Source organism: Oncorhynchus mykiss, chromosome 15, assembly GCF_013265735.2.
Source record: "Oncorhynchus mykiss isolate Arlee chromosome 15, USDA_OmykA_1.1, whole genome shotgun sequence".
NCBI lineage: Eukaryota > Metazoa > Chordata > Actinopteri > Salmoniformes > Salmonidae > Oncorhynchus > Oncorhynchus mykiss.
In genome coordinates, this window is record NC_048579.1 from 61278482 (window position 1) to 61305927 (window position 27446).

A 27446-nucleotide genomic window follows, 5' to 3' on the forward strand; every position below is an offset into this window, starting at 1 on the left:
ATTTCATTGGCTACAAAACAGATACCGGTTATATCTGGGACCGGAAACAGTTGAAGGATTTCTTCCCTAGTGTAAAATGTATTGCAGCGACACTGTGCGGTGCCTTTTAAACTTCACAGGTTTCAGACATGTGGCCGAGACGTTCTTAAATGTATAACGAGTTAGCAGTGCAATCTATCCGGCTATGTTCAGGTTCTCGTCTAGCTTTGGAGACTAACCAATACACGGAAATAAGTGGGACAACAAAAAAATAAACAACCAGGCCAATTTTTTAGCTATTGATTTAGCTTCGGGTAAGTCAACAAACACGTAGCTAGCTAACCCATTTAGCAAGCAAACGTATCGTTAGCAAAAAAATATATATCGTTAGCTGCTAGCTAGGTAGCTGTTATCGTGGCAAATATAGCGTCTGTACTGTAGGCCAGACCAGTCTCGTTAGCCAATCAAGTTGAATAATTAACTAGCTAGCTATGAACATGTTTGTTTCTTGTTACTGACCTAAATACAAATACGTTGTTACTAGCCAGCTAACGTTAGCTAACAGCTGACTAGCCTATATCAACCAAAAGTAGTGAGGTAAATTAACTGACTAGCGCCTGATCATGACCATCTTGTTACCGTTATCTGAATTGCAAACTAGCCAGCTAACGCTAGCTAGTTAACTTAGTTATCAAACTAGTAGAAAGAACAAGTAGCTAGTTAGCCAGCGAAACAAGTTAGTTGACTTTTGAGGGGGACTAGTACACACTTCTAATAGTATAAGTTGAAGGGTCATGTTACATCACACATGGGCCACATCAAAGTTTAAATTGTCAGCGACCGCAGGGCATTTCATAATGTTTACTAAATTAAATAGTAACTTACGTGATAGCTAGCTGCGAGGTATTTGGTTAGCTAGCTGGACAGAAAATAAAATACAAGACCACAACTCGCCAAATTTACTAAATGGTAGGAAGCTAGCTGACTAGCTGGTAAATTAAAGAATCCAAGATGGCATTGGATGCTAGAACATGGCTAGTTAACGTTTAGTTATTTTGACATGGTAGAGAGTGTTGGCTTCAGTGACCAGTGTAACCCATTTAATTTGAATCTTTTTGCCTCTGTCCAGACCTGCCTGTATTTTAGTCAGAGCTGACAGACTGGCTAAGCAAGGCCTTTTGTGGTACCCTTGCCACTGTGGTAAACCCGTTTGCTCTGGCTTTCACTGGACGGTGTTGTTTTGCTTCCTGATTCAGAGGTTAAATGCGGAAGACACATTTAAGTTGAATGCATTCAGCTGTACAAACCTTCCCGTTGCTCCACTCACCAAGCAGACGTTGACTTATCAACTGGCTATGTACACTTTGACAGTGTATATTTTTGTTTTTTGAAGTTTATTTAACCAGGTACCAGGTAAGTTCTCATTTACAACTGCGACCTGGCCAATATAAAGCAAAGCAGTGCGACAAAAACAACAGTTACACATGGGATAAACAAACGTACAGTCAATAACACAATAGAAAAATCTACATACAGTGTGTGCAAGTGTAGTAAGGTTAGGGAGGTAAGGCAATAAATAGGCCATAGTAGCGAAATAATTACAATTTAGCATTAGAACTGGAGTGATAGATGTGCAGATGATGATGTGCAAGTAGAGATACTGGTGTGCAAAAGAGCAAAAATAAATAATAATGTGATGGGGTAGATGGGTGGGCTATTTACAGTTGGGCAGTGTACAGGTGCAGTGATCGGTAAGCTGCCCTGACAGCTGATGCTTAAAGTTAGTGAGGGAGACATAAGTCTCCAGCTTCAGTGATTTTTGCAATTCGTTCCAGTCATTGGCAGCAGAGAACTGTAAGGAAAGGTGGCCAAAACAGGAGTTGGCTTTGGGGATGACCAATGAAATATACCTGCTGGAGCGCGTGCTACAGGTGGGTGCTGCTATGGTGACCAGTGAGCTGAGATAAGGCGGGGCTATACCTAGCAAAGACTTATGGAAGACCTGGAGCCGAAGCGAGGGTCAGCCAACGAGAGCATACAGGTTGCAGTGGTGGGTAGTATATGGGGCTTTGGTGACGAAACGGATGGCACTGTGATAGACTACATCCAGTTTGCTGAGTAGAGTGTTGGAGGCTATTTTGTAAATGACTGCTGAAGTCAAGGATATGTAGGATAGTCAGTTTTACAAGGGTATGTTTGGCAGCATGAGTGAAGGAGGCTTTGTTGCAAAATAGGAAGCCGATTCTAGATTTAATTTTGGATTGGAGATGCTTAATGTGAGTCTGGAAGGAGAGTTTACAGTCTAACCAGACACCTAGATATTTGTAGTTGTCCACATATTCTAAGTCAGAACCGTCTCAAGTAGTGATGCTAGTCGGGCGGGTGCGGGCAGCAATCAGTTGAAGAGCATGCATTTAGTTTTACTAGCATTTAAGAGCAGTTGGAGGCCACGGAAGGAGTGTTGTATGGCATTGACGCTCTTTTGAGGTTTGTTAACAGTGTCCAAAGAAGGGCCAGAAGTATACAGAATGGTGTCATCTGCGTAGAGGTGGATCAGAGAATCACCAGCAGTAAGAGCGACATCATTGATAAATACAGAGAAAAGAGTCTGCCCGAGAATTGAACCCTGTGGCATAGAGGTCGACCAATTTAATCGGAATGACCGATTTCAAGTTTTCATAACAATCGGAAATCTGTATTTTTGGGCGCCAATTTCCGATTATTTAAAATAAAAAATACATGTTTTTTTATACCTTTTATTTAACTAGGCAAGTCAGTTAAGAACACATTCTTATTTTGAATGACGGCCTAGGAACTGTGGGTTAACTGCTTTGTTCAGGGGCAGAACGACAGATTTTCACCTTGTCAGCTCAGGGGTCCCAATCTTGCAACCGCACAGTTAACTAGTCCAACACTCTAACCATTGCACTCCACGAGTGGCCTGCCTGTTACGCGAATGCAGTAGAAGCCAAGGTAAATTGCTAGCTAGCATTAAACTTATCTTATAAAAAAACAATCAATCATAATCACTAGTTATAACTACTAATCCAGTTTAGCAGGCAATATTAACCAGGTGAAATTGTGTCATTTCTCTTGCGTTCATTGCACGCAGAGTCAGGGTATATGCAACAGTTTGGGCTGCCTGGCTCATTGCGAACTATTTTGCCAGAATTTTACGTAAATATGACATTCATTGAAGGTTGTGCAATGTAACAAGAATATTTAGACTTAGGGATGCCACCCATTAGATAAAATACAGAACGGTTCCGTATTTCACTGAAATAATAAACGTTTTGTTTTCAAAATGATAGTTTCCGGATTCGATCATATTAATTACCAAAGGCTCGTATTCCTGTGTTATTATGTTATAACTAAGTCTGATTTGATAGAGCAGTCTGACTGAGCAGCAGCAGGCACGTAATCATTCATTCAAACAGCACTTTCGTGCGTTTTGCCAGCAGCTCTTTGCAAGCACAGTGCTGTTTATGACTTTAAGCCTATCAGCCTAATGGCTGGTGTAACCAATGTGAAATGGCTAGCTAGTTAGCTGGGTGTGCGCTAATACTGTTTCAAACGTCACTCGCTTTTAGATTTGGAGTAGTAATTCCCCTTGCGCTGCAAGGGCCGCGGCTTTTGTGGAGCGATGGGTAACGATGCTTCGAGTGTGGCTGTTGTCGATGTGTTCCTGGTTCGAGCCCAGGTAGGGGCGAGGAGGGGGACACAAGCTATACTGTTACACTGGCAATACTATAGTGCCTATAAGAACATCCAATAGTCAAAGGTTAATGAAATACAAATGGTATAGAGAGAAATAGTCCTATAAATACTATATTAACTACAACCTAAAACCTTACCTTGGAATATTGAAGTCTCATGTTAAAAGGAACCACCAACTTTCATATGTTCTCATGTTCTGAGCAAGGAACTTAAACGTTAGCTTTTTTACATAGCACACATTTTTACATGGCACATATTACTTTTTTCTCCAAAACTTTGTTTTTGCATTATTTAAACCAAATTGAACATGTTTCATTATTTATTTGAGGCTAAATAGATTTTTATTGGTGTGTTATATTAAGTTAAAATAAGTGTTCATTCACTATTGTTGTAATTGTCATTATTACATATATATATATATATATATATACACTCTGCTCAAAAAAATAAAGAGAACACTAAAATAACACATCCTAGATCTGAATGAATGAAATATTCTTATTAAATACTTTTTTCTTTACATAGTTGAATGTGTTGACAACAAAATCACACAAAAATTATCAATGGAAATCAAATTTATCAACCCATGGAGGTCTGGATTTGGAGTCACACTCAAAACTAAAGTGGAAAACCACACTACAGGCTGATCCAAATTTGATGTAATGTCCTTAAAACAAGTCAAAATGAGGCTCAGTAGTGTGTGTGGCCTCCACGTGCCTGTATGACCTCCCTACAACGCCTGGGCATGCTCCTAATGAGGTGGCGGATGGTCTCCTGAGGGATCTCCTCCCAGACCTGGACTAAAGCATCCTCCAACTCCTGGACAGTCTGTGGTGCAACGTGGCGTTGGTGGATGGAGCGAGACATGATGTCCCAGATGTGCTCAATTGGATTCAGGTCTGGGGAACAGGCGGGCCAGTCCATAGCATCAATGCCTTCCTCTTGCAGGAACTGCTGACACACTCCAGCCACATGAGGTCTAGCATTGTCTTGCATTAGGAGGAACCCAGGGCCAACCGCACCAGCATATGGTCTCACAAGGGGTCTGAGGATCTCATCTCGGTACCTAATGGCAGTCAGGCTACCTCTGGCGAGCACATGGAGGGCTGTGCGGCCCCCCAAAGAAATGCCACCCCACACCATGACTGACCCACTGCCAAACCGGTCATGCTGGAGGATGTTGCAGGCAGCAGAACGTTCTCCACGGCGTCTCCAGACTGTCACGTCTGTCACGTGCTCGGTGTGAACCTGCTTTCATCTGTGAAGAGCACAGGGCGCCAGTGGCGAATTTGCCAATCTTGGTGTTCTCCGGCAAATGAAAAACGTCCTGCACGGTGTTGGGCTGTAAGCACAACCCCCACCTGTGGACGTTGGGCCCTCATACCACCCTCATGGAGTCTGTTTCTGACCGTTTGAGCAGACACATGCACATTTGTGGCCTGCTGGAGGTCATTTTGCAGAGCTCTGGCAGTGCTCCTCCTGCTCCTCCTTGCACAAAGGCGGAGGTAGCGGTCCTGCTGCTGGGTTGTTGCCCTCCTACGGCCTCCTCCACATCTCCTGATGTACTGGCCTGTCTCCTGGTAGCGCCTCCATGCTCTGGACACTACGCTGACAGACACAGCAAACCTTCTTGCCACAGCTTGCATTGATTGATGTGCCATCCTGGATGAGCTGCACTACCTGAGCCACTTGTGTGGGTTGTAGACTCCGTCTCATGCTACCACTAGAGTGAAAGCACCGCCAGCATTCAAAAGTGACCAAAACATCAGCCAGGAAGCATAGGAACTGAGAAGTGGTCTGTGGTCCCCACCTGCAGAACCACTCCTTTATTGGGGGTGTCTTGCTAATTGCCTATAATTTCCACCTGTTGTCTATTCCATTTGCACAACAGCATGTGAAATTTATTGTCAATCAGTGTGGCTTCCTAAGTGGACAGTTTGATTTCACAGAATTGTGATTGACTTGGAGTTATATTGTGTTTAAGTGTTCCCTTTATTTTTTTGAGCAGTGTATATATACAGTGCCTTGCGAATGTATTCGGCCCCCATGAACTTTGCGACCTTTTGCCACATTTCAGGCTTCAAACATAAAGATATAAAACTGTATTTTTTTGTGAATAATCAACAACAAGTGGGACACAATCATGAAGTGGAACGACATTTATTGGATATTTCAAACTTTTTTAACAAATCAAAAACTGAAAAATTGGGCGTGCAAAATTATTCAGCCCCCTTAAGTTAATACTTTGTAGCGCCACCTTTTGCTGCGATTACAGCTGTAAGTCGCTTGGGGTATGTCTCTATCAGTTTTGCAAATCGAGAGACTGACATTTTTTCCCATTCCTCCTTGCAAAACAGCTCGAGCTCAGTGAGGTTGGATGGAGAGCATTTGTGAACAGCAGTTTTCAGTTCTTTCCACAGATTCTCGATTGGATTCAGGTCTGGACTTTGACTTGGCCATTCTAACACCTGGATATGTTTATTATTGAACCATTCCATTGTAGATTTTGCTTTATGTTTTGGATCATTGTCTTGTTGTTCAAAGACAAATCTCCGTCCCAGTCTCAGGTCTTTTGCAGACTCCATCAGGTTTTCTTCCAGAATGGTCCTGTATTTGGCTCCATACATCTTCCCATACATTTTAACCATCTTCCCTGTCCCTGCTGAAGAAAATCAGGCCCAAACCATGATGCTGCCACCACCATGTTTGACAGTGGGGATGGTGTGTTCAGCTGTGTTGCTTTTACGCCAAACATAACTTTTTGGCAACAATGCAAAACGTTAAATGTTGGTTTCATCTGACCAGAGCACCTTCTTCCACATGTTTGGTGTGTCTCCCAGGTGGCTTGTGGCAAACTTTAAACAACAATTTTTATGGATATCTTTAAGAAATGGCTTTCTTCTTGCCACTCTTCCATAAAGGCCAGATTTGTGCAATATACGACTGATTGTTGTCCTATGGACAGAGTCTCCCACCTCAGCTGTAGATCTCTGCAGTTCATCCAGAGTGATCATGGGCCTCTTGGCTGCATCTCTGATCAGTCTTCTCCTTGTATGAGCTGAAAGTTTAGAGGGACGGCCAGGTCTTGGTAGATTTGCAGTGGTCTGATACTCCTTCCATTTCAATATTATCGCTTGCACAGTGCTCCTTGGGATGTTTAAAGCTTGGGAAATCTTTTTGTATCCAAATCCGGCTTTAAACTTCTTCACAACAGTATCTCGGACCTGCCTGGTGTTTTCCTTGTTCTTCATGATGCTCTCTGCGCTTTTAACGGACCTCTGAGACTATCACAGTGCAGGTGCATTTATACGGAGACTTGATTACACACAGGTGGATTGTATTTATCATCATTAGTCATTTAGGTCAACATTGGATCATTCAGAGATCCTCATTGAACTTCTGGAGAGAGTTTGCTGCACTGAAAGTAAAGGGGCTGAATAATTTTGCACGCCCAATTTTTCAGTTTTTAATTTGTTAAAAAAGTTTGAAATATCCAATAAATGTCGTTCCACTTCATGATTGTGTCCCACTTGTTGTTGATTCTTCACAAAAAAAATACAGTTTTATATCTTTATGTTTGAAGCCTGAAATGTGGCAAAAGGTCGCAAAGTTCAAGGGGGCCGAATACTTTCGCAAGGCACTGTATGTGTATATATAACTGCTGATTAATCTGTATCTGCTTTTTTTGGTCCTCCAATAATCGCTATTGGCGTTGAAAAATCCTAATCGGTCGACCTCTAGTACATACCAACCTGGAACTCCGCTATTATTACTGTTCTTCATAAAGAAGGTAAAGATCCAGCAGAATGTGCATCGTATCGACCAATATTGTTGCTGAACGGCGAAAAAAAATTGCTTACATCAATTTTTGCAAATAGATTAAGTAATATAATCCCAGATATCATAAACTCTGAGCAAATGGGTTTTGTGTCCAGCAGACTTCTGAGCGATAATGTTAGGCAAACGTTTAATGTGATTGGCGCAGCGGTCTAAGGCACTGCATCTCCGTGCAAGAGGCGTCACTGCAGTCGCTGGTTTGAATCCAGGCTGTATCACATCCGGCCGTGTTTGGGAGTCCCATACGGAGGCACTCATTTGGCCCAGCATTGTCCGGGGTAGGACGTCATTTGTAAAGAAGGATTTGCTCTTAACTGACTTGCCTAGTTAAATTCATAGAAATAAATAATGGAATGGAACACGCTCAAGAAAAAACTAATTGCTTATGCTAACTCTAGATGCAGAAACAAATAATACTTTAGTGAAACTTTCCTGAACTTGCAGCAAATGATGTTCAAAACACCAAATGTCAGAATAAGGGTAAATGGTACATTATTCTCTAGAGTTCCCGCCGCTATGGATGAAATAAAACAATATGTTGTATCTGGATACAAACTAAATACTGGGAAATCAGAACTAATTACTGTCAACCAATATCCCAAGACATCAAAACTAAGTTTAAACTTAAATGGGATCAAAATAAACTGAAATACTTATTGATTACTATCCCCCAAGACTTGACTTTGCAATTCTGGGAAACGAGTTTAACAGGACCTACCTACAAATATGTACATTGGTGCCTTTTAACAATAACAGGAATAATTTAAACTATTAAAATGAATGTCCTCCCAAGATTTTTTATTCCTGTTCCAGAATCTATCAAAAACTATTACTCCAAACACTTTTAAACAGTGGGATAAACTCCTGAGTAAATTCATATGGAGAGGATTAACAGTCTGTGTCCAACTTAAAACAATCAAACAAGGTAAATAAGCAGGGGGACTAGCATTACCAAACCTAATGAATTATTATATAGGTGACCAACTAAAATCATTTTTTGTTTGGATAAACCCGGCATCAACAGCTAAATGGAATCCACCAAATGGAAAAACTATAAGTGCAACTATATTTATCAGGACAATCAATATACACACTCGGAAGATAGAAAATACCTGTATAAATAACACTATAAAGATCTGGACAAAGATCACCAAAATAAAAGGCATCTAAACAGACCTGACCGACCTGCGAGTAATTGTAATGGACGGCGACTTTAAGCCAAGTATGATTGATGATGCATTTAAATTATGGGCTGACCGGGTATCATTAGATGTTCACAGACAATGGGATAGATACATTTGAGTACCTATAAAAAAAATATACAACCCCCAGAAATCTATTTTACAATTACTTACAAGTGAGAAGTTCTTACTAAAGCAGTGAGACCTAAAAAAACAGAACATTGCTGGGTTCGTGAGAGTCTCCCCTTTCCATAGAGTAGTAATAGTTTGTAGGCCGTTCGAATGCTACAGACGTTTTCGTGAGAAGACAGATTTTTGGGATGTCTCGTGGTCTGGCAAACACAGCTATAGCTCAGCCACCTTCCACCGCAGATTTGGAAGGCCGACATAGTCGGATGTGGTGGATTGCGACGCAGGCCATGTAAAAATACTGATATCTCTAGTTTAAACGGACAGGTGTGTCAATAGACTCTTAAGGATTAAGATGTCCATTGTGTAAATAATGCATTAAAGTCTATGGAAAACTTAATTGACAATTTGGTTACACACACATCTCAAGTTCAATGTAATTAAATGATGGCACTGTGACTGGGTTGTTAACAAGAATCTCTCATACATTTTTATTTCCAGGGGTCATCTGGTCATTAGGGACAAAGCAACAGTGCCAAAGATGACGGGTGAATCGGGAAATGGTAAGTAACTGCCAGCCAGTCATCATGAAAAAGATCTTTCAGTGGGCTTTGGCACCATGGTTTAATTTAAACGTCTCTACCCTCAAGTTTGTTCTTGAATGACAAGCTGTTGTGCCACCTCTCTCTGGTTGTCAGACGGACAGACCCCAGAGGGAGACCCGGAGCCGGAAGAGGCGGAGCGGTGTCCTATCTGCCTGGGCGCCCTGGGCCGTTGTGTCCTGGCCATGCCCGACAGCTGCTGCCATTTATTCTGCCTCAGCTGCCTCCTCAGATGGGCAGAGGTAAGCACCATGTACTGTCCTACCCCCTAGGCACATTACTCTCATTGGCAACAGATAGTGCTGCAACTGGCAAGTTGTCTATTGTGATAAGCCATGGTGAGGCTCAGGAGACGATACATGGTTAAAATGTGTGTGGACTGATGTTTTTTTTGTTGTCTGTTTTTAAGTTGCAGGCAGTTCCATCTTGCCCAGTGGACAGGCAGCCTTTCAATGTTGTCTACAAACGTGACGCTGTGCTGGGATGTGTGACGGTAAGTCTCCACTGGCTACCTTCTATGTTTCACGATTTATAAATGTCATTCACAAGCTATATTATAACTTTAGTCACTATGCAGGGAGAATTTATGTGCTGTGACTTCAGTTGTGATGTGAATCTCAGGTTCCTGTGAAGAAGAGAGTCAGCCAATCAGAGCCAGAGAAGTGTGGCTGCACAGACCCAGAAGCCAGTGGCTGTTTGTTAAAGTGAGTAGAGGTCTTGCGTTAGTGAAAAGGTTGCCCTGCTGCAGAGTTAACCTGACAAAGACCCTTTGTGGTCGAAACGTTGTCTTTAAACTTGGGGAGCATTCAAACAGTGTGCAGCTTAATGGCAGTCACTTTGTGGTGCATTATTATATTCATTTTTTACCACGTTTTTATTTGTTTTGTCATTTTTTTGTTGGAGGTGGGAGTTACAGGTACAATATACATGTTAATTTACACACTTAGTTTATACCACATGTACAGTGCCTTGCGAAAGTATTCGGCCCCCTTGAACTTTGCGACCTTTTCCCACATTTCAGGCTTCAAACATAAAGATATAAAACTGTATTTTTTTGTGAAGAATCAACAACAAGTGGGACACAATCATGAAGTGGAACGACATTTATTGGATATTTCAAACTTTTTTAACAAATCAAAAACTGAAAAATTGGGCGTGCAAAATTATTCAGCCCCCTTAAGTTAATACTTTGTAGCGCCACCTTTTTCTGCGATTACAGCTGTAAGTCGCTTGGGGTATGTCTCTATCAGTTTTGCACATCGAGAGACTGACATTTTTTCCCATTCCTCCTTGCAAAACAGCTCGAGCTCAGTGAGGTTGGATGGAGATCATTTGTGAACAGCAGTTTTCAGTTCTTTCCACAGATTCTCGATTGGATTCAGGTCTGGACTTTGACTTGGCCATTCTAACACCTGGATATGTTTATTTTTGAACCATTCCATTGTAGATTTTGCTTTATGTTTTGGATCATTGTCTTGTTGGAAGACAAATCTCCGTCCCAGTCTCAGGTCTTTTGCAGACTCCATCAGGTTTTCTTCCAGAATGGTCCTGTATTTGGCTCCATCCATCTTCCCATCAATTTTAACCATCTTCCCTGTCCCTGCTGAAGAAAAGCAGGCCAAACCATGATGCTGCCACCACCATGTTTGACAGTGGGTATGGTGTGTTCAGGGTGATGAGCTGTGTTGCTTTTACGCCAAACATAACGTTTTGCATTGTTGCCAAAAAGTTCAATTTTGGTTTCATCTGACCAGAGCACCTTCTTCCACATGTTTGGTGTGTCTCCCAGGTGGCTTGTGGCAAACTTTAAACAACACTTTTTATGGATATCTTTAAGAAATGGCTTTCTTCTTGCCACTCTTCCATAAAGGCCAGATTTGTGCAATATACGACTGATTGTTGTCCTATGGACAGAGTCTCCCACCTAAGCTGTAGATCTCTGCAGTTCATCCATAGTGATCATGGGCCTCTTGGCTGCATCTCTGATCAGTCTTCTCCTTGTATGAGCTGAAAGTTTAGAGGGACGACCAGGTCTTGGTAGATTTGCAGTGGTCTGATACTCCTTCCATTTCAATATTATCGCTTGCACAGTGCTCCTTGGGATGTTTAAAGCCTGGGAAATCTTTTTGTATCCAAATCCGGCTTTAAACTTCTTCACAACAGTATCTCGGACCTGCCTGGTGTGTTCCTTGTTCTTCATGATGCTCTCTGCGCTTTTAACGGACCTCTGAGACTATCACAGTGCAGGTGCATTTATACAGAGACTTGATTACACACAGATGGATTGTATTTATCATCATTAGTCATTTAGGTCAACATTGGATCATTCAGAGATCCTCACTGAACGTCTGGAGAGAGTTTGCTGCACTGAAAGTAAAGGGGCTGAATAATTTTGCACACCCAATTTTTCAGTTTTTGATTTGTTAAAAAAGTTTGAAATATCCAATAAATGTCGTTCCACTTCATGATTGTGTCCCACTTGTTGTTGATTCTTCACAAAAAAATACAGTTTTATATCTTTATGTTTGAAGCCTGAAATATGGCAAAAGGTCGCAAAGTTCAAGGGGGCCGAAAACTTTCGCAAGGCACTGTACCTGTACTCTAAAGGATAATAACACTAAGAAATACATACTGAGAAATTATTACCGTATATTGATCACACAGGATTTTGTAGTAATACAATTGGTATGTAAAGAAATTCTGCTTAATCTTGTCAGTAAATTAAGTTCTGTCTTGACTTTGGAAATAGTAATAGGTACCTGGTCTGAAAAAAAGGGTTGTTTGAAAATGCAGTTTGTTTGAAAATGCAGTTAACATTTCCCATGATGATTTTTGTGATTTATTCAACCGAGATGCAAATGCAGTTGCATTATTTTTATAAAACCTTTAATGGCATTCCATAGAATTCTGGCATTTGTAGTTGGCAGTAGTAAGCGTGATGATCAGACAAGCTCATACAGTGCCTTCGGAAAGTATTCAGACCCCTTGACCTTCTCCACATTGTTACTTTAAAGCCTTATTCTAAAATGTATTAACTTTTTCCCTCATCAATCTTCACACCATATCTCATAATGACAAAGCAAAAATGGGATTAGACATTTTTACTAAAAATAACAAACTGATATCACATTTGCATAATTATTCAGACCTTTTACTCAGTCCTTTGTTTAAGCACCTTTGGCAGCAATTACAGCATTGAGTCTTATTGGGTATGATGATAAAAGCTTGGCACACCTGTATTTGGGGGAGTTTCTCCCATTCTTCTCTGCAGATCCTCTCAAGCTCTGTTGGGTTGGATGGGAGAGCATTGCTACACAGCTATTTTCAGGTCTCTCCAGAGATGTTGGATCGGGTTCAAGTCCAGGCTCTGGCTGGGCCACTCAAGGACATTCAGAGACTTGTCCCGAAGCCACTCCTGTGTTGTTTTGGCTGTGTTCTTAGGGTCATTGTCCTGTTTGAAGGTGAACCTTCGCCCCAGTCTGAGGTCCTGAGTGCTCTGGAGCAGGTTTATATCAAGGATCTCTGTACTTTGCTCTGTTCATCTTTGCCTCGATCCTGACTAGTCTCCCAGTCCCTGCTACTGAAAAACATCCCCACAGCATGATGCTGCCAACAGATGTGATGCTTGCCATTCAGGCCAAATAGTTCAATCTTGGTTTCATCAGACCAGAGAATCTTGTTTCTCATGGTCTGAGAGTCTTTAGAAGCCTTTTGGGCAAGCTCCAAGCAGGCTGTCATTTGCCTATTTTTCCTGAGGGGCTTCCGTTTGACCACTACCATAAAGGCCTGATTGGTGGAGTGTTGCAGAGATGGTTGTCCTTCTGGAAGGTTCTCCCATCTCCACAGAGGAACTATAGAACTCTGTCAGAGTGACCATCGGGTTCTTGGTCATCTCCCTGACCAAGGCCCTTCTCTCCTAATTACTCAGTTTGGTCGGGCAGACAGCTCTAGGAAGAGTCTTGGTGGTTCCAAGCTTCTTCCATTAAAGAATGATGGAGCCCACTTTCTTTTTGGGGACTTTCAATGCTGCAGAAATGTTTTGGTATCCTTCCTCAGATCTGTGCCTCGACACAATCCTGTCTTGTTGCTCTACGGACAATTCCTTCGAACTCATGGCTTGGTTTTTGCTCTGACATGGACTGTCAATTGTGGGACCTTGTATAGACAGGTGTGTGTCTTTCCAAATCATGTTCAGTCAATTGAATTTACCACGGGTGGACTCCAATCAATTTGATAGCAAATGGTCTGAATAAAAACTTCTAAAAACCTGTTTTCGCTTTGTCATTACGGGGTATTGTGTGTAGATTGATATGGGGGGGAAAATAATTTTGTCAATTTTAGGAGACTGTAATGTAACAAAATGTGTAAAAAGTCAAGGGGTCTGAATATTTTCTGAAGGCACTACGTCGAATTTCTATTTTCTTAATTTTAGAAAATAAAGGTATAGATAAGAGAGAAATCGAGTACTCTGAGTAGAAAGTGCACTCTTGCTTTAGGAGTATGTGCTCACCGGGCATCAGTGAGGTTGTAATCAGAGAGTATATGTTGGAGAGCCTTGGTTGCGTGTGGATTGTAGTTGGTCTTTATTAGATCTGTCCCAAAAACTAGTTGGATTTCAGTTCATTCTAACAATAGGCTGTTCAGAGAATCAAAAAAATTGGGATCAAACAAAGGTGGAGCATACATATAAATAAAGTACATTTTATTTCCATTATGGATACATTTTAAGGAAAGGGATTCTGCCGTCTTGGTCTTCGCCTTAACCAAGATGGTGATTTTGAGTTTGTATTAATACGAATGCACCTTTAGGGCTGATGGAAAAGCAGCCAGTTTCTACAAATGGTTCTGTATTCTATCTGCATGCCTTTGGAGTAGGTGTATTTCTTGGAGCGTTACTATATCAATATGGTTTCTTGCTAGGATATCAAGACAGCTGGAACATTTGATTAAGTGAGCAGTGCAAGAGATTAATTTAGCAGTTTTAATTGCAAGTCGAGGGCAGAGGTAATTTCCCCACAAACAATGTCTTGCATAGTAGCAGCCAAATCTTTCTGTTGTCAGGTGTCTTTCTGTTCCCACCTTTTATTTTTTTATTTCACCTTGATTTAACCGGGTAGGCCAGTTGAGAGCAAGTTCACATTTACAACTGCATCCTGGCCAAGATAAAGCAAAGCAGTGTGACAAAAACAACAATGAAGAGTTACACATGGGATAAACAAATGTAGTCAATAACACAGTAGAAAAAGTCTATGTACAGTGTGTGCAAATGTAGAAGAGTAGGGACGTAAGGCAATAAATAGGCCATAGAGGTGAAATAATTACAATTTAGCATTAACACTGGAAGGATAGATGTGCAGATGATGATGTGCAAGTAGAGATACTGGGATGCAAAAGAGTAAAAATAATATGGGGATGAGGTAGTTGGGTGTGCTATTTACAGATTGGCTGTGTACAAGTACAGTGATCGGTAAGCTGCTCTGACAGCTGATGCTTAAAGTTAGAGAGGGAGGCATAAGTCTCCAGCTTCAGTGATTTTTGAAATTCGTTCCAGTCATTGGCAGCAGAGAACTGGAAGGAAAGGTGGCCAAAAGAGGAGTTGGCTTTGGGGATGACCAGTGAAATATACCTGCTGGAGCGCGTGCTACAGGTGGGTGTTGCTATGGTGACCAGGGAGCTGACATAAGGCGGGCTTAACCTAGCAAAGACCTATTGATGACCTGGAGCCAGTGGGTTTGGCGACGAATATGTAGTGAGGGCCAGCCAACGAGACCATATAGGTCGCAGTGGTGGGTAGTAAATGAGGCCTTGGTGACAAAACGGATGATACTGTGATAGACTACGTTCAGTTTGCTGAGTAGAGTGTTGGAGGCTATTTTGTAAATGACTGCTGAAGTCAAGGATATGTAGGATAGTCAGTTTTACGAGGGTATGTTTGGCAGCATGAGTGAAGGAGGCTTTGTTGCAAAATAGGAAGCCAATTCTATATTTAATTTTGGATTGAAGATGCTTAATGTGAGTCTGGAAGGAGAGTTTACAGTCTAACCAGACACCTAGATATTTGTAGTTGTCCACATATTCTAAGTCAGAACCGTCCCGTGTAGTGATGCTAGTCGGGCGGGTGCGGGCAGCAATCGGTGGAAGAGCATGCATTTAGTTTTACTAGCATTTAAGAGCAGTTGGAGGCCACGGAAGGAGTGTTGTATGGCATTGACGCTCTTTTGAGGTTTGTTAGCACAGTGTCCAAAGAAGGGCCAGATGTATACAGAAGGATGTTGTCTGCGTAGATGCTGATCAGAGAATCACCAGCAGCAAGAGCGACATCATTGATATATACAGAGAAAAGAGTCTGCCGAGAATTTAACCCTGTGGCACCCCCATAGACTGCCAGAGATCCGGACAACAGACCTTCCGATTTGACACACTGAACTCTATCTGAGAAGTAGTTGGTGAACCAGGCGAGGCAGTCATTTGAGAAGCCAAGGCTATTGAGTCTGCCGATAGGAATGAGGTGATTGACATAGTCGAAAGCCTTGGCCAGGTCGATGAAGACGGCTGCATGGCGATTATGATATCGTTTAGGACCTTGAGCGTGGCTGAGGTGCACCCATGACCAGCTCAGAAACCAGATTGCATAGTGGAGAAGGTACGGTGGGATTCGAAATGGTTGGTGATCTGTTTGTTAACTTGGCTTTCAAAGATTTTAGAAAGGCAGGGCAGGATGGATATAGGTCTATAACAGTTTGGGTCTAGAGTGTCTCCCCCTTTGAAAAGGGGGATGACCGCGGCAGCTTTCCAATCTTTGGGGATCTCAGACATTACGAAAGAGAGGTTGAACAGGCTAGGCTAGTAATAGCGGTTGCATCAATTTCGGTGGATAATTTTAGAAAGAGAGGGTCCAGATTGTCCAGCCCAGCTAATTTGTAGTGATCCAGATTTTGCAACTCTTTCAGAACATCAGCTATCCGGATTTGGGTGAACGAGAAGCGGGGGAGGCTTGGGCAAGTTGCTGCAGAGGTTGCTGAGCTGTTGGCCGGGGTAGGGGTAGCCAAGTGGAAAGCATGGCCAGCTGTAGAAAAATGCTTATTGAAATTATCGAATTTCGTAGATTTATCAGTGGTGACAGTGTTTTCTAGCCTCAGTGCAGTGGCATATGTTAACAATTTTTTTTAAAATTTACTCCGTGGCCAGTTTATTACGTACACCCATCTAGTACTGGGTCGGACCCCCCTTTGCCTCCAGTTCAGCTGGAAGTCTTTGTGGCATGGAAACGTTGCACAATTTCTATCAAGAGACCTTATGTGTGCCAGGAAAATAGTCCCCAGGAGTTGTGTGTTCCGAGATGCCATTCTTCACACCACTGTTATACTGCGCCGTTATTTGCCTGTTTGTGGCCTGCATGTTAGCCTGGACAATTCTTGCCATTCTCCCTTGACCCCCTCATCAACAAGCTGTTTTTGCCCACAGGACCTATCACTGACTGGATGTTTTTTGTTTGTCGCACCATCCTTTGTAAACCATAGACCAGGGTTCCCCAACTGGCGCTTCCCCCCCCCCCCCCACACACACACAGTTTTCTTAGCACAAAAATGTAAACAAGGTTTGAAATGATTATGTTTAGTCAAATATCTGTTTGGGATTCTTGCAGTTAATTTGCAGTCTACAAGTTCCGGCCCCCTGTTCTGGCCCCCTGACCATCCGGTCAAGAAAAAAATTGTCCTGTGGCTGAATCTAGTCTCCTTTTATGACATGTTTTTGTTTTTTTAAGGAAACAAGGAGGAAGATGGAGGAGAACGAAGACTGAGAGGACATCAGAAGCCAAAGTCAAAGGCCTTATTCGGAAATGTATGTGCTTATTCTCCTCGCATAAATCCTCTTTCCCTCATTTGTTGGCATTTTATTCATGAGGTGTAACAAGATAAATTGTTTTCCCCAGGCAGCGATGATGACCCCTCTGTGTTGAGCAAGAAGAAGGTTAGTAATTTCAGACCCCTTGTAGGGGCATCTATTTCATAATAAATATGTATGGTTCTTGCAAGATTTTATGGGTTTAGAGTCCAACTGTCCAGATATGTAATGTATGCGATGCAACTAAGAAACAACATACGCATACCAACACAAACACACATACAGTGCATTCGTTAAGTATTTAGACCCCTTGGCTTTTTCCACGTTTTGTTACATTCCAGCCTTATTCTAAAATGGATTAAATAAATTGTTTTCCTCAATCTACATACAATACCCCATAATGACAAAGCGTAAACAGGTTTAGACATTTTTGCAAGTGTGTGTGTGTGTGTGTGTGTGTGTGTGTGTGTGTGTGTGTGTGTGTGTGTGTGTATGAAAACACCTTATTTACATAAGTATTAAGACACTTTGCTATGAGACTCGAAATTGAGCTCAGGTTCATCTTGTTTCTACAACTTGATTGGAATCCACCTATGGTAGATTCAATTGATGGGACATGATTTGGAAAGTCACAAACCTGTCTATATAAGGTCATACAGTTGACAGTGCATGTCAGAGCAAAAAGCAAGCCATGAGGTTGAAGGAATTGTCCGTAGAGCTCCGAGACAGGATTGTGTCGAGGCACAGATCTGGGGAAGGGTACCTAAACATTTCTGTAGCATTGAAGGTTCCCAAGAACACAGTGTCCTCCATTCTTAAATGGAAAAAGTTTGAAACCACAAAGACTCTTCCTAGAGAGGGCCTTAGTCAGGGAGGTGACCAAGAACCCAATGGTCACTCTAACAGAGCTCTAGAGTTCCTCTGTGGAGATGGGAGAACCTTCCAGAAGGACAACCATCTCTGCAGCACTCCACCAATCAGGCCTTTATGGTAGAGTGGCCAAACAGAAGCCACTCCTCAGTAAAAAGGCACATGACAGCCTGCTTGGAGTTTGCCAAAAGGCACCTTAAGGACTCAGCCTATGAGAAACAAGATCATCTGGTCTGATCAAGACTGAACACTTCGCCCACAATGCCAAGCGTCACGTCTGGAGGAAATCTACCACCATCGCTAACGTGAAGCATGGTGGTGGCAGCATCATGCTGTGGGGATGTTTTTCAGCGGCAGGGACTGGGAGACTAGTCAGGATGGAGGGAAAGATGAACAGAACAAAGTACAGAGAGATCCTTGATGAAAACCTGCTCAGGCCCTCAGAATGTGGCAAAGGTTCAGCTTCGAACAGGACAACGACCCTAAGCATACAGCCAAGACAACGCAGGAGTGCATTCGGGACAAGTCTCAATGTCCTTGAGTGGCCCAGCCAGAGCCCGGACTTGAACCCGATCCAACATCTCTAGAGAGACCTGAAAATAGCTGTGCAGCGACGCTCTCCATCCAACCTGACGGAGCTTGAGAGATTCTGCAGAGCAGAATGGGTGAAACTCCCCAAATACAGGTGTGCCAAGCTTGTAGCGTAATACCCAATAAGACTCAAGGCTGTAATCGCTGCCAAAGGTGCTTAAACAAAGTATTGAGTAAAGGGTCTGAATACTAATGGAAATATATTTCAGTTATATTTAATACATTTGCCGTAATGTCTAAGCCTGTTTTTGCTTCGTCATTGTGTGTGTGTGTGGATTGAGGGGGAAAAAACTAGTTAATCAATTTTAGAGTAAGGCTGTAACGTAACAAAATGTGGTGAAAGTCGAGGGGCCTGAATACTTTCTGAATGCACTGTACATAGACATTACACATGCCTACTCACACATCATTTGCTGCTGCTACTCTTTATTTATTTTACTCTTATTGTTATCTATCCTGATGCCTAGTCACTACTCTGCCTTCATGTACATATCTACCTCAAATACCTCGTACCTCTGCACATTGATCTGGTACTGGTACTCCCTGTATATATCTGCTTGTGTATTGTTTTGTATTCCTCTTGTGTTACTACTTTGTTTAAACTCTGCATTGTTAGGGAAGGCCTAGTAAACAAGCATTTCACTGTAAAATCTACACCAGTTGTATCCGGCGCATTTGACATTACATTTGATTTTAGATTTCCCATGTTCGTATTTGCTCAGCCAAGAGTTTTCAATAATACTCTGACATAGAATAAGTAGTATCAACGTGGCCCCCTGTCCTCATAGGCCCATTTGTTCCCACTGGGTGCTTGTCTGGTATTTGCAACAGCCAAGCCTCCTCCTGAATGGTTTTCTCTCTTTTCTAGGTGAGAGGACCTCTGTGCTCTTGGTCTGCGGCCCAGACAGGCACAGCAATGGGGACTCTGACACAGTGCATGTGAGTAGGCCACTTTGTTAAGGTTTTGATTTGCAGCTCACCGAGCAGAGACACAGTAACTACTTCTTATGGTACTTCACAATTTGTTGGAAACCCTGTTCTAATCATCATTGTCCTAACAAAGTTGAAATAGATCCACTCTTTCGATCTCAAGTTAATGTTTTTGACTTAAAAAAAGAAAACCAGTGAAAGATGTCCTTTTTCTGTGTGTATATTGTGTCCTTTGTCTACTCTGCAGTGCAGAACCCCTTTGGGTGCCCGAGGAGGAGCCGTCTGAGGATGACTGTAAACAGTGTAGCCGCAAAACACAGGACTGCCCATTTCTGCCTGTTGCTGTACCCCTTCCTGCCAGTGGCAACTCGAGGTGAGTTGGTCCACACACAATGAATGTATGTAGATGGAGTGTGTGTATATACACTGCTCAAAAAAATAAAGGGAACACTAAAATAACACATCCTAGATCTGAATGAATGAAATATTCTTATTAAATACTTTTTTCTTTACATAGTTGAATGTGCTGGCAACAAAATCGCACAAAAAATTATCAATGGAAATCAAATGTATCAACCCATGGAGGTCTGGATTTGGAGTCACACTCAAAATTAAAGTGGAAAACCACACTTCAGGCTGATCCAACTTTGATGTAATGTCCTTAAAACAAGTCAAAATGAGGCTCAGTAGTGTGTGTGGCCTCCACGTGCCTGTATGACCTCCCTACAACACCTGGGCATGCTCCTGATGAGGTGGCGGATGGTCTCCTGAGGGATCTCCTCCCAGACCTGGACTAAAGCATCCGCCAATCCCTGGACAGTCTGTGGTGCAACGTGGCATTGGTGGATGGAGCGAGACATGATGTCCCAGATGTGCTCAATTGGATTCAGGTCTGGGGAACGGGCGGGCCAGTCCATAGCATCAATGCCTTCCTCTTGCAGGAACTGCTGACACACTCCAGCCACATGAGGTCTAGCATTGTCTTGCATTAGGAGGAACCCAGGGCCAACCGCACCAGCATATGGTCTCACAAGGGGTCTGAGGATCTCATCTCGGTACCTAATGGTAGTCAGGCTACCTCTGGCGAGCACATGGAGGCCCCCCAAAGAAATGCCACCCCACACCATGACTGACCCACCGCCAAACTGGTCATGCTGGAGGATGTTGCAGGCAGCAGAACGTTCTCCACAGCGTCTCCAGACTCTGTCACGTCTGTCACATGTGCTCAGTGTGAACCTGCTTCCATCTGTGAAGAGCACAGGGCGCCAGTGGCGAATTTGCCAATCTTGGTGTTCTCTGGCAAATGCCAAACGTCCTGCACGGTGTTGGGCTGTAAGCACAACCCCCACCTGTGGACGTCGGGCCCTCATACCACCCTCATGGAGTCTGTTTCTGACCGTTTGAGCAGACACATGCACATTTGTGGCCTGCTGGAGGTAATTTTGCAGGGCTCTGGCAGTGCTCCTCCTGCTCCTCCTTGCACAAAGGCAGAGGTAGCGGTCCTGCTGCCCGGTTTGTTGCCCTCCTACGGCCTCCTCCACGTCTCCTGATGTACTGGCCTGTCTCCTGGTAGCGCCTCCATGCTCTGGACACTACGCTGACAGACACAGCAAACCTTCTTGCCACAGCTCGCATTGATGTGCCATCCTGGATGAGCTGCACTACCTGAGCCACTTGTGTGGGTTGTAGACTCCGTCTCATGCTTCCACTAGAGTGAAAGCACCGCCAGCATTCAAAAGTGACCAAAACATCAGCCAGGAAGCATAGGAACTGAGTAGTGGTCTGTGGTCCCCACCTGCAGAACCACTCCTTTATGTGTCTTGCTAATTGCCTATAATTTCCACCTGTTGTCTATTCCATTTGCACAACAGCATGTACAATTTATTGTCAATCAGTGTTGCTTCCTAAGTGGACAGTTTGATTTCACAGAAGTGTGATTGACTTGGAGTTACATTGTGTTGTTTAAGTGTTCCCTTTATTTTTTTGAGCAGTGTATTATATAGGTTGTAGGGTGAGTTAAATACCCTGGGCAAGGTGATAGTATTTCAATAGAAACAGTGATTTTAAGTGTGTTTTTGTGAGGAGTGAAGCTCTGATCTGATATTTCCCTCCCAGGCAGTTATTCCATCCCTCTGAGTGGAGTAGCAGCCCCTTTCCTCTGAGACCCCTCTCACCGTTCTCTACTATTGCTTCACATCTTGGCTCGGGGCATTTTGGTGAGTCCTGCTTTGAAATGCTTATCAACCATTTAGTGAGTCTGTTCAAAGGAACCCTCTTGGATACCCCCCCCCCCTCCCAAAACCTTGTATGTTAGCTTGAATCACAGGGTTTGAATGAGATCACGCAAGGTGACTGGACTGTAAGCTGCTTCGCTACACTAACCTACATTGTGGCAGTAAGATACTTTTTCAGAATAATTTCCATCATGTGTGTGGGTTGTTCAGTATCCTGGCATCATGAGTTCAGTTTTGTGAAGGCACCAAAACCAAACCTTTTAATCCATAGGTTATGCCTAATTTTATGCTACATAAGACCATTGTTAAGTTTCTCACAATACTTCTAAAATTCATGATTATGTCTCATAATAGTCTTTCAGGGAAGAGTTTGCGCAGTCACCTGCCCCAAAGGAGAGGAGAAGAAGGGCACCTGTGGATCTGGCTCCAAAGACCCCTCCAAACAGACAGAGGCCCTGACGACTAGGCGCTCTGGCCGCCACAGCAGGGCCGAGGAACAAGCTCCTACACAAGACCCTGCATCTTCGCAGTCCCACTCTTCAGATTCCGACACTTCCACAAACCCACCCACAAAAGCGGGCAAAAGCACCGCAGCCGCTGGTAAGAGGAAAGGCAAACGGGCAGCTCAGCGAAAGCCCAGCGCCAAGAGGAAAGCCCCAGCTAGAAAAAAGGCCTCCAAAGTCGTTCTCAGTAGCCCAACAGGAAGTGAGGAAGAAGAGGAAGCCAAAGAGGAGGAGGAATTAGAACAGCAGAGGAAAGAGGTAGAGGAAAGGGAGCAGCTCTCAGACACTGCAGTGAGCCCACAGGCTGTGCAGCGCACCTCCAGCCCTACCGAGGAGGAAGGCCGTCCCGAACCTTCTGCTTGTGATGCCCTGAAGGACCAGCCATGCGAAGATGATGATCTTTCTGAGGAAGAGAATTGTGGGAAGGAGGAAGAGGAGGATGGTGAGGAAGTGGACCAGAAATCACCGTCGTCAGATGTAGAGCTGAATACCCCTGGGCTCTCCCCCGACAGGGACCAAGGTGCAGGGGGGAAACACCCGGACCAAATAGAAGATCCAGAGAAAAGCAACTCATCCACCTCTTCCAACTCACCAGAGAGACCATTGGAGAGCCCCCAGTCTGGGCAGTCAAGACAACTTGGGGAGGAAGATGCTGACGCTGTGGAAGCCACTGCCGATCCAGCAGAAGTGAAATCAGATGAAGCCTCAGTGGAGGAGGAGAAAGCAGAGACCTCTCCCTGCCCTACTGCAGAGCCTGAATCTTGCGCTGGCTCTACTCGTTGTGACTCTCCAGAAGGGAACGCGTCCCAGAAAGTTTCAGGCACCTCAGAAGCAAAAGTGTCCGAGGAGGACAGGCATGATCCAAAGGATGTCATAAATGAAAAACCAGCAGCCGGCAGCAAAGAGGATGGTCTGTCTGAGGATGACACAGAAGCAATACCGATAGACTGTGATTCACCCAGCAGTGAGCGCAGCACCAACCTGGCCTCTGATCCACCAAAAGAGACTGAAAGTACAGCTCACGAGTCCACAAGCCAGGCCCCGGAAGACAAGAGGAATGGTAGCAGGCAGGAGCGGGAGAGCTCGGTCGGAGAGGAAAAGGTAGAGGAAAGGAAGAATGGCAGGCAGCGCAAGTCACGCTTCCACTCTGCTGCCACCACTTGGTCTCCCAAGAGAGAGTCGAAGCAGGATTCGTTGAGGAGGTCGCGGTCCAGATCTCGGGAGCGCAACAAGGAGCGCCAGGCCTCGGGCAGCCCCCCCTCCAGCCGCAGCAGGGAACGGGACGCTGAGAGGGACGCCCCCAGGATGGGCCGTAGCCGTGACCATAGCCGTGAGAGGAAAAACAGGAAGCGCTCTAAGAGTCGTTCCAGATCTAGTTCCAGGTCCAGAAACAGGTCCTACCGAAGAGGGACGTCCCCGGAGCGCCCGGACTCAGGGGGCCAGTCACCACGGAAGAGGAATCGCTGGACTGGAGATGGATGGAGGGCTGGGCCGGGTAGCGACTCCTCTCGAAGGAATTTCCCCGAGAGGCCGGCCAGAGACACGGGCCGCTCTGAAAACGGTGGCTTTGCAGATGTTTCCCCCAGCAGGGAAAATCCTGACTGGGTTATGGAGAAGGCACGTGCTGACACAGAGGCCAGGGTGACAAGTGGCCCTCGCTGGGAAGATAAAGGCTGGGGTGGAGATCGTGGACGAGGCACAGGACGAGGCCGTGGCGCCTACGGAACCTCCAACCAACAGGGGGAGCAGGCAGAAAACCGCTGGCAGCCCAGAAACACATTCTCAGGGACCTCAAACAATTCAGGTAGCGACGCGTACAGTCGATTCAACGAGAACCGTGGAGGCCGCAGGAAGGAGCCTGAGATGGGCGAATCGATGATGGACCGCTCTGGCTGGTCATCAGCTTCCAGCTGGGCTGTGCGGAGGACACTCCCGGCAGACGTGCAGAACTATTACTCCAGGAGAGATCGAGGGGGAGGTGCAGGCTCTGGCAGCTGGAGCAGGCAGGAGGAGACGTCAACAGCAGGTCAGAACCCTTAGATTGTGTAACATGGCGTGTATGCACTCATTACTGTTACTAGTTTCACCATGCATATCGAAATGGTATTGCTGATGCCTGTTGCGCATCAGCAAAACGTAATAAAAGCCCGGATGTACATTAGGTAATATTATTCTTGATATTTGTTTTTATCTATTCAGACCCAGCTCAGAGTGAGACCAATGCCCAGCCCAATGCCCAAGGAGAAGCTCCACCCACCCTGAACGTCATGCCTCCCCAACTGAATGTCCTGCATTACCCAATGGGCCCACGAGGCCCACCTGTCAGCCTGCAACCACCCCCCTTCGGGATGCCTCCTCAGGTCCCCATGCACCACCACTCCTCAGTGCCTCTCCTGCAGGTCCCTGTGACAGCTGCCCAGGGCCTCCCGCCACCACCTCCACCACCACCTCCCCTGCAGCAGGGCAGCATGACGGCCATACAGGCAGATAGCCGCACAACACAGGTAAGGACAGGAGAATTTTGTATCCTTTGTCAAAATATAATCTTCTGGACCCAATCAATGTTTGAGTATTTTCACTTCTCACATACTTAATTCAATCAACTGTAGATAGTGTATTTCCGGGATAGCACTTTCAGAAGTGTGTTGTATTTGCATAGTAGTGTGTCCCGGTTGGAGGGAATTGTCCCCCTGAATACCTCCATGTCTCTTTCCCAGATGATGAGCAGCATGGCAGGCCATGGCAAAGCCCCCTTCATGCCCACCATGACCAAAGTAGGTGGCGCCACCACAGCCCAGGCCCACAGCATGGCCATGCCATCCTCCACCACCCAGCACAGCAGGGCCGCCCCCCCAGACAGCTCCAAGAAAGAAAAGGTAATGTCACCGCCACTAACAACAACCACAGCACCAGGCAATGTTCTCAATATTCTCAAGTGGCTTCCTAAACTTTCTGTTTTGTATATACTGTGGGGAGCTACTTTGCTAGTGAATGATTTGTGTTTGCATTCTGACTCAGATAATTAAGGATCCTTTTATTAGATTAGAACTAGATTTCTTAACTTGATATCTGCTTTGGAAACAACAGATCCATGAGAGAGCTGTCAATGAAGTGAAAGCAGCCATGAAACCCTACTACCAAAACAAGGACATCACCAAGGACGAGTACAAGGAGATTGTACGCAAAGCAGTTGAAAAAGTGAGTGGTTATAAACCTCCAGTAACATTTTGACATTGGTATTTGAATTTAGCTTTTAGGTGTATTAAAACTGCTTAGCTTTCAGGAGAACACTTAGCTTTTAGTAGTATTATAAATACATAGTTTTTAGGAGTATTAAAATACTTAGCTTTTAAGAGTATTACAAATACTTAGCTTTTAGGAGTACACTTAGATTTTAGTAGTATAAAAAAACTTCACTTTTAGAAAGTATCAAAAATACTTAGCTTTAAGGAGCATTAAAAATAAGACAAATAACCCAGCAGAACTCATAGGGTGTCCAATAAATCAAAACAGTCTGTTTAGAATTTTTTGATTTGCTGAGTGCATTTTACATTTCAGGTCTGCCACAGCAAGAGTGGAGAGGTGAACTCTGGGAAAGTGGCAAACTTGGTGAAGGCCTACGTGGACAAATACAAACACGCTCGCAAGAAATGAACCCTGACATCTGCTGAGGGGGAAACGGTCTCAGCCCATCTGCTTAAGTGCAATTTCTACCAGGTGTAACAGCCTCCCGGCTGACAGACTGGAGCCCGACTTTTGATATCTCTTACCTTGAATGAAGATTTTTCTATAGATTTCATATTTTGTTTAGAAATAATCCAATCGGGAACTGTAGTGTGAGAAGACCGTTATTTCAAGCAGATCTTGTGGCTTGGGAACTACTATGAGATAGATGCCCAGAGTAGCTGGAGCAGTAAGGTTAGCACCTGTTCTCTGGTGAGATGGACATGGTGCTATGGGTAGTACAGAGGAGAGCACCCTCTCGTGGAGCCAGCTGGTATGATGAATTTCTCCTTCTCCACCGTGGTCCTCCTAATTACTTCTTAGTTTAAAAGTATTGTCATTGTTTCTCATTTTGTTTTTGTTTTATAAATATTATATTATGATCATTCTGGAGAAAGCCTAGGTAAATGTGCATTGCCTTTATGACTGTCTAGGCTGCATCACACGTGTAGCCCAATTCTGATCTTTTTCCACTAATTGGTATTTTGACCAATCAGATCAGCTCTGGAAAAGATCTGATTGGTCAAAAGACCAATTAGTGGAAAAAGATCAGAATGCATCCTTAGTCGTCACAGCTCAAAGCTTGTAGACTGGATATGTCTTTGAGTGTAATTGTATCAGGGACTTCATTGGTTGAGAGTTGGAGATGAGTTGTCCAATCAGCAGTGAATTTGTAGCGTACGGTATGGGTCTGGCAGATCAGGTGAAAACGGCCATGTCCCTTACTTGTTAAATGTGCTGCGAAATAACCAGAGAGCAATGAAATAAATGAGCTGCTTCATGTCTGGCTATGTGTGTGTGTTTGTGGTCAATCATGGAAAAGTTATTGACCTCATCCATCAATTTTAACATCAGAATTTCTATTTTGTAAAGGTCCAACGCAGCTGTTTTTCTCTATCAAATCATTTCTGGGTAACTATTAAGTACTTTACTGTGGTTGTTTAAAAAATAATTTAAGAAAATATACATAAATAGCTTATTGGCAAAGAGCAATTTCTCAATCAAGAATTTAACTAGGACTGTCTGGGAAGAGGTCTGTGTGAGGAGGGGAAAACTGAAAGGTAGCTGTAATTAGCAGGCCAAAACTCCATTCCACCAAAACACACTGAAATTTCAGGTTCTTTTCAAACAGCTGTTAACACTAAAAGGGCATCATAATTTTTCACAGTTTCACAGGACAGACATATTTTGTTATGGTCATGAAGACCCACTTGCCAATGTTTCACACAAGCAGTCGAGTGTTAACTTGAAAATGTGCTTCACTATTTTCACCAGTAGGGCGAGCCTTTGTCAAAACCATCTCAG

General features: G+C 43.9%; 1 protein-coding gene across 1 annotated transcript; it reads left to right on the forward strand.

Moving 5' to 3' along the window:
• The first annotated feature begins 77 nt into the window (after positions 1-77).
• Positions 78-26922, forward strand: LOC110490509 (protein SCAF11). Its single transcript, XM_021563933.2, has 15 exons — positions 78-293; positions 9345-9406; positions 9542-9687; positions 9855-9938; positions 10067-10149; positions 17211-17287; positions 17379-17416; positions 19620-19690; positions 19929-20054; positions 21797-21897; positions 22270-24444; positions 24618-24922; positions 25136-25294; positions 25506-25616; positions 25977-26922. Exons 2-15 carry the CDS (start codon positions 9385-9387, stop codon positions 26070-26072), a joined length of 3594 nt encoding a protein of 1197 aa, XP_021419608.2. The 5' UTR covers positions 78-293; positions 9345-9384; the 3' UTR covers positions 26073-26922.
• The last annotated feature ends 524 nt before the right edge of the window (positions 26923-27446 follow it).

What these genes read in the sequence shown, in the direction of transcription:
- LOC110490509 (XM_021563933.2), top strand. Translation starts at nt 9,385, where the DNA reads ATGACGGGTGAATCGGGAAATG. An exon ending in CAGATAGCCGCACAACACAG is followed by an intron (nt 24,923 to 25,135) that starts GTAAGGACAGGA and finishes TCTCTTTCCCAG; the next exon opens with ATGATGAGCAGCATGGCAGG. An exon ending in ACAGCTCCAAGAAAGAAAAG is followed by an intron (nt 25,295 to 25,505) that starts GTAATGTCACCG and finishes TGGAAACAACAG; the next exon opens with ATCCATGAGAGAGCTGTCAA.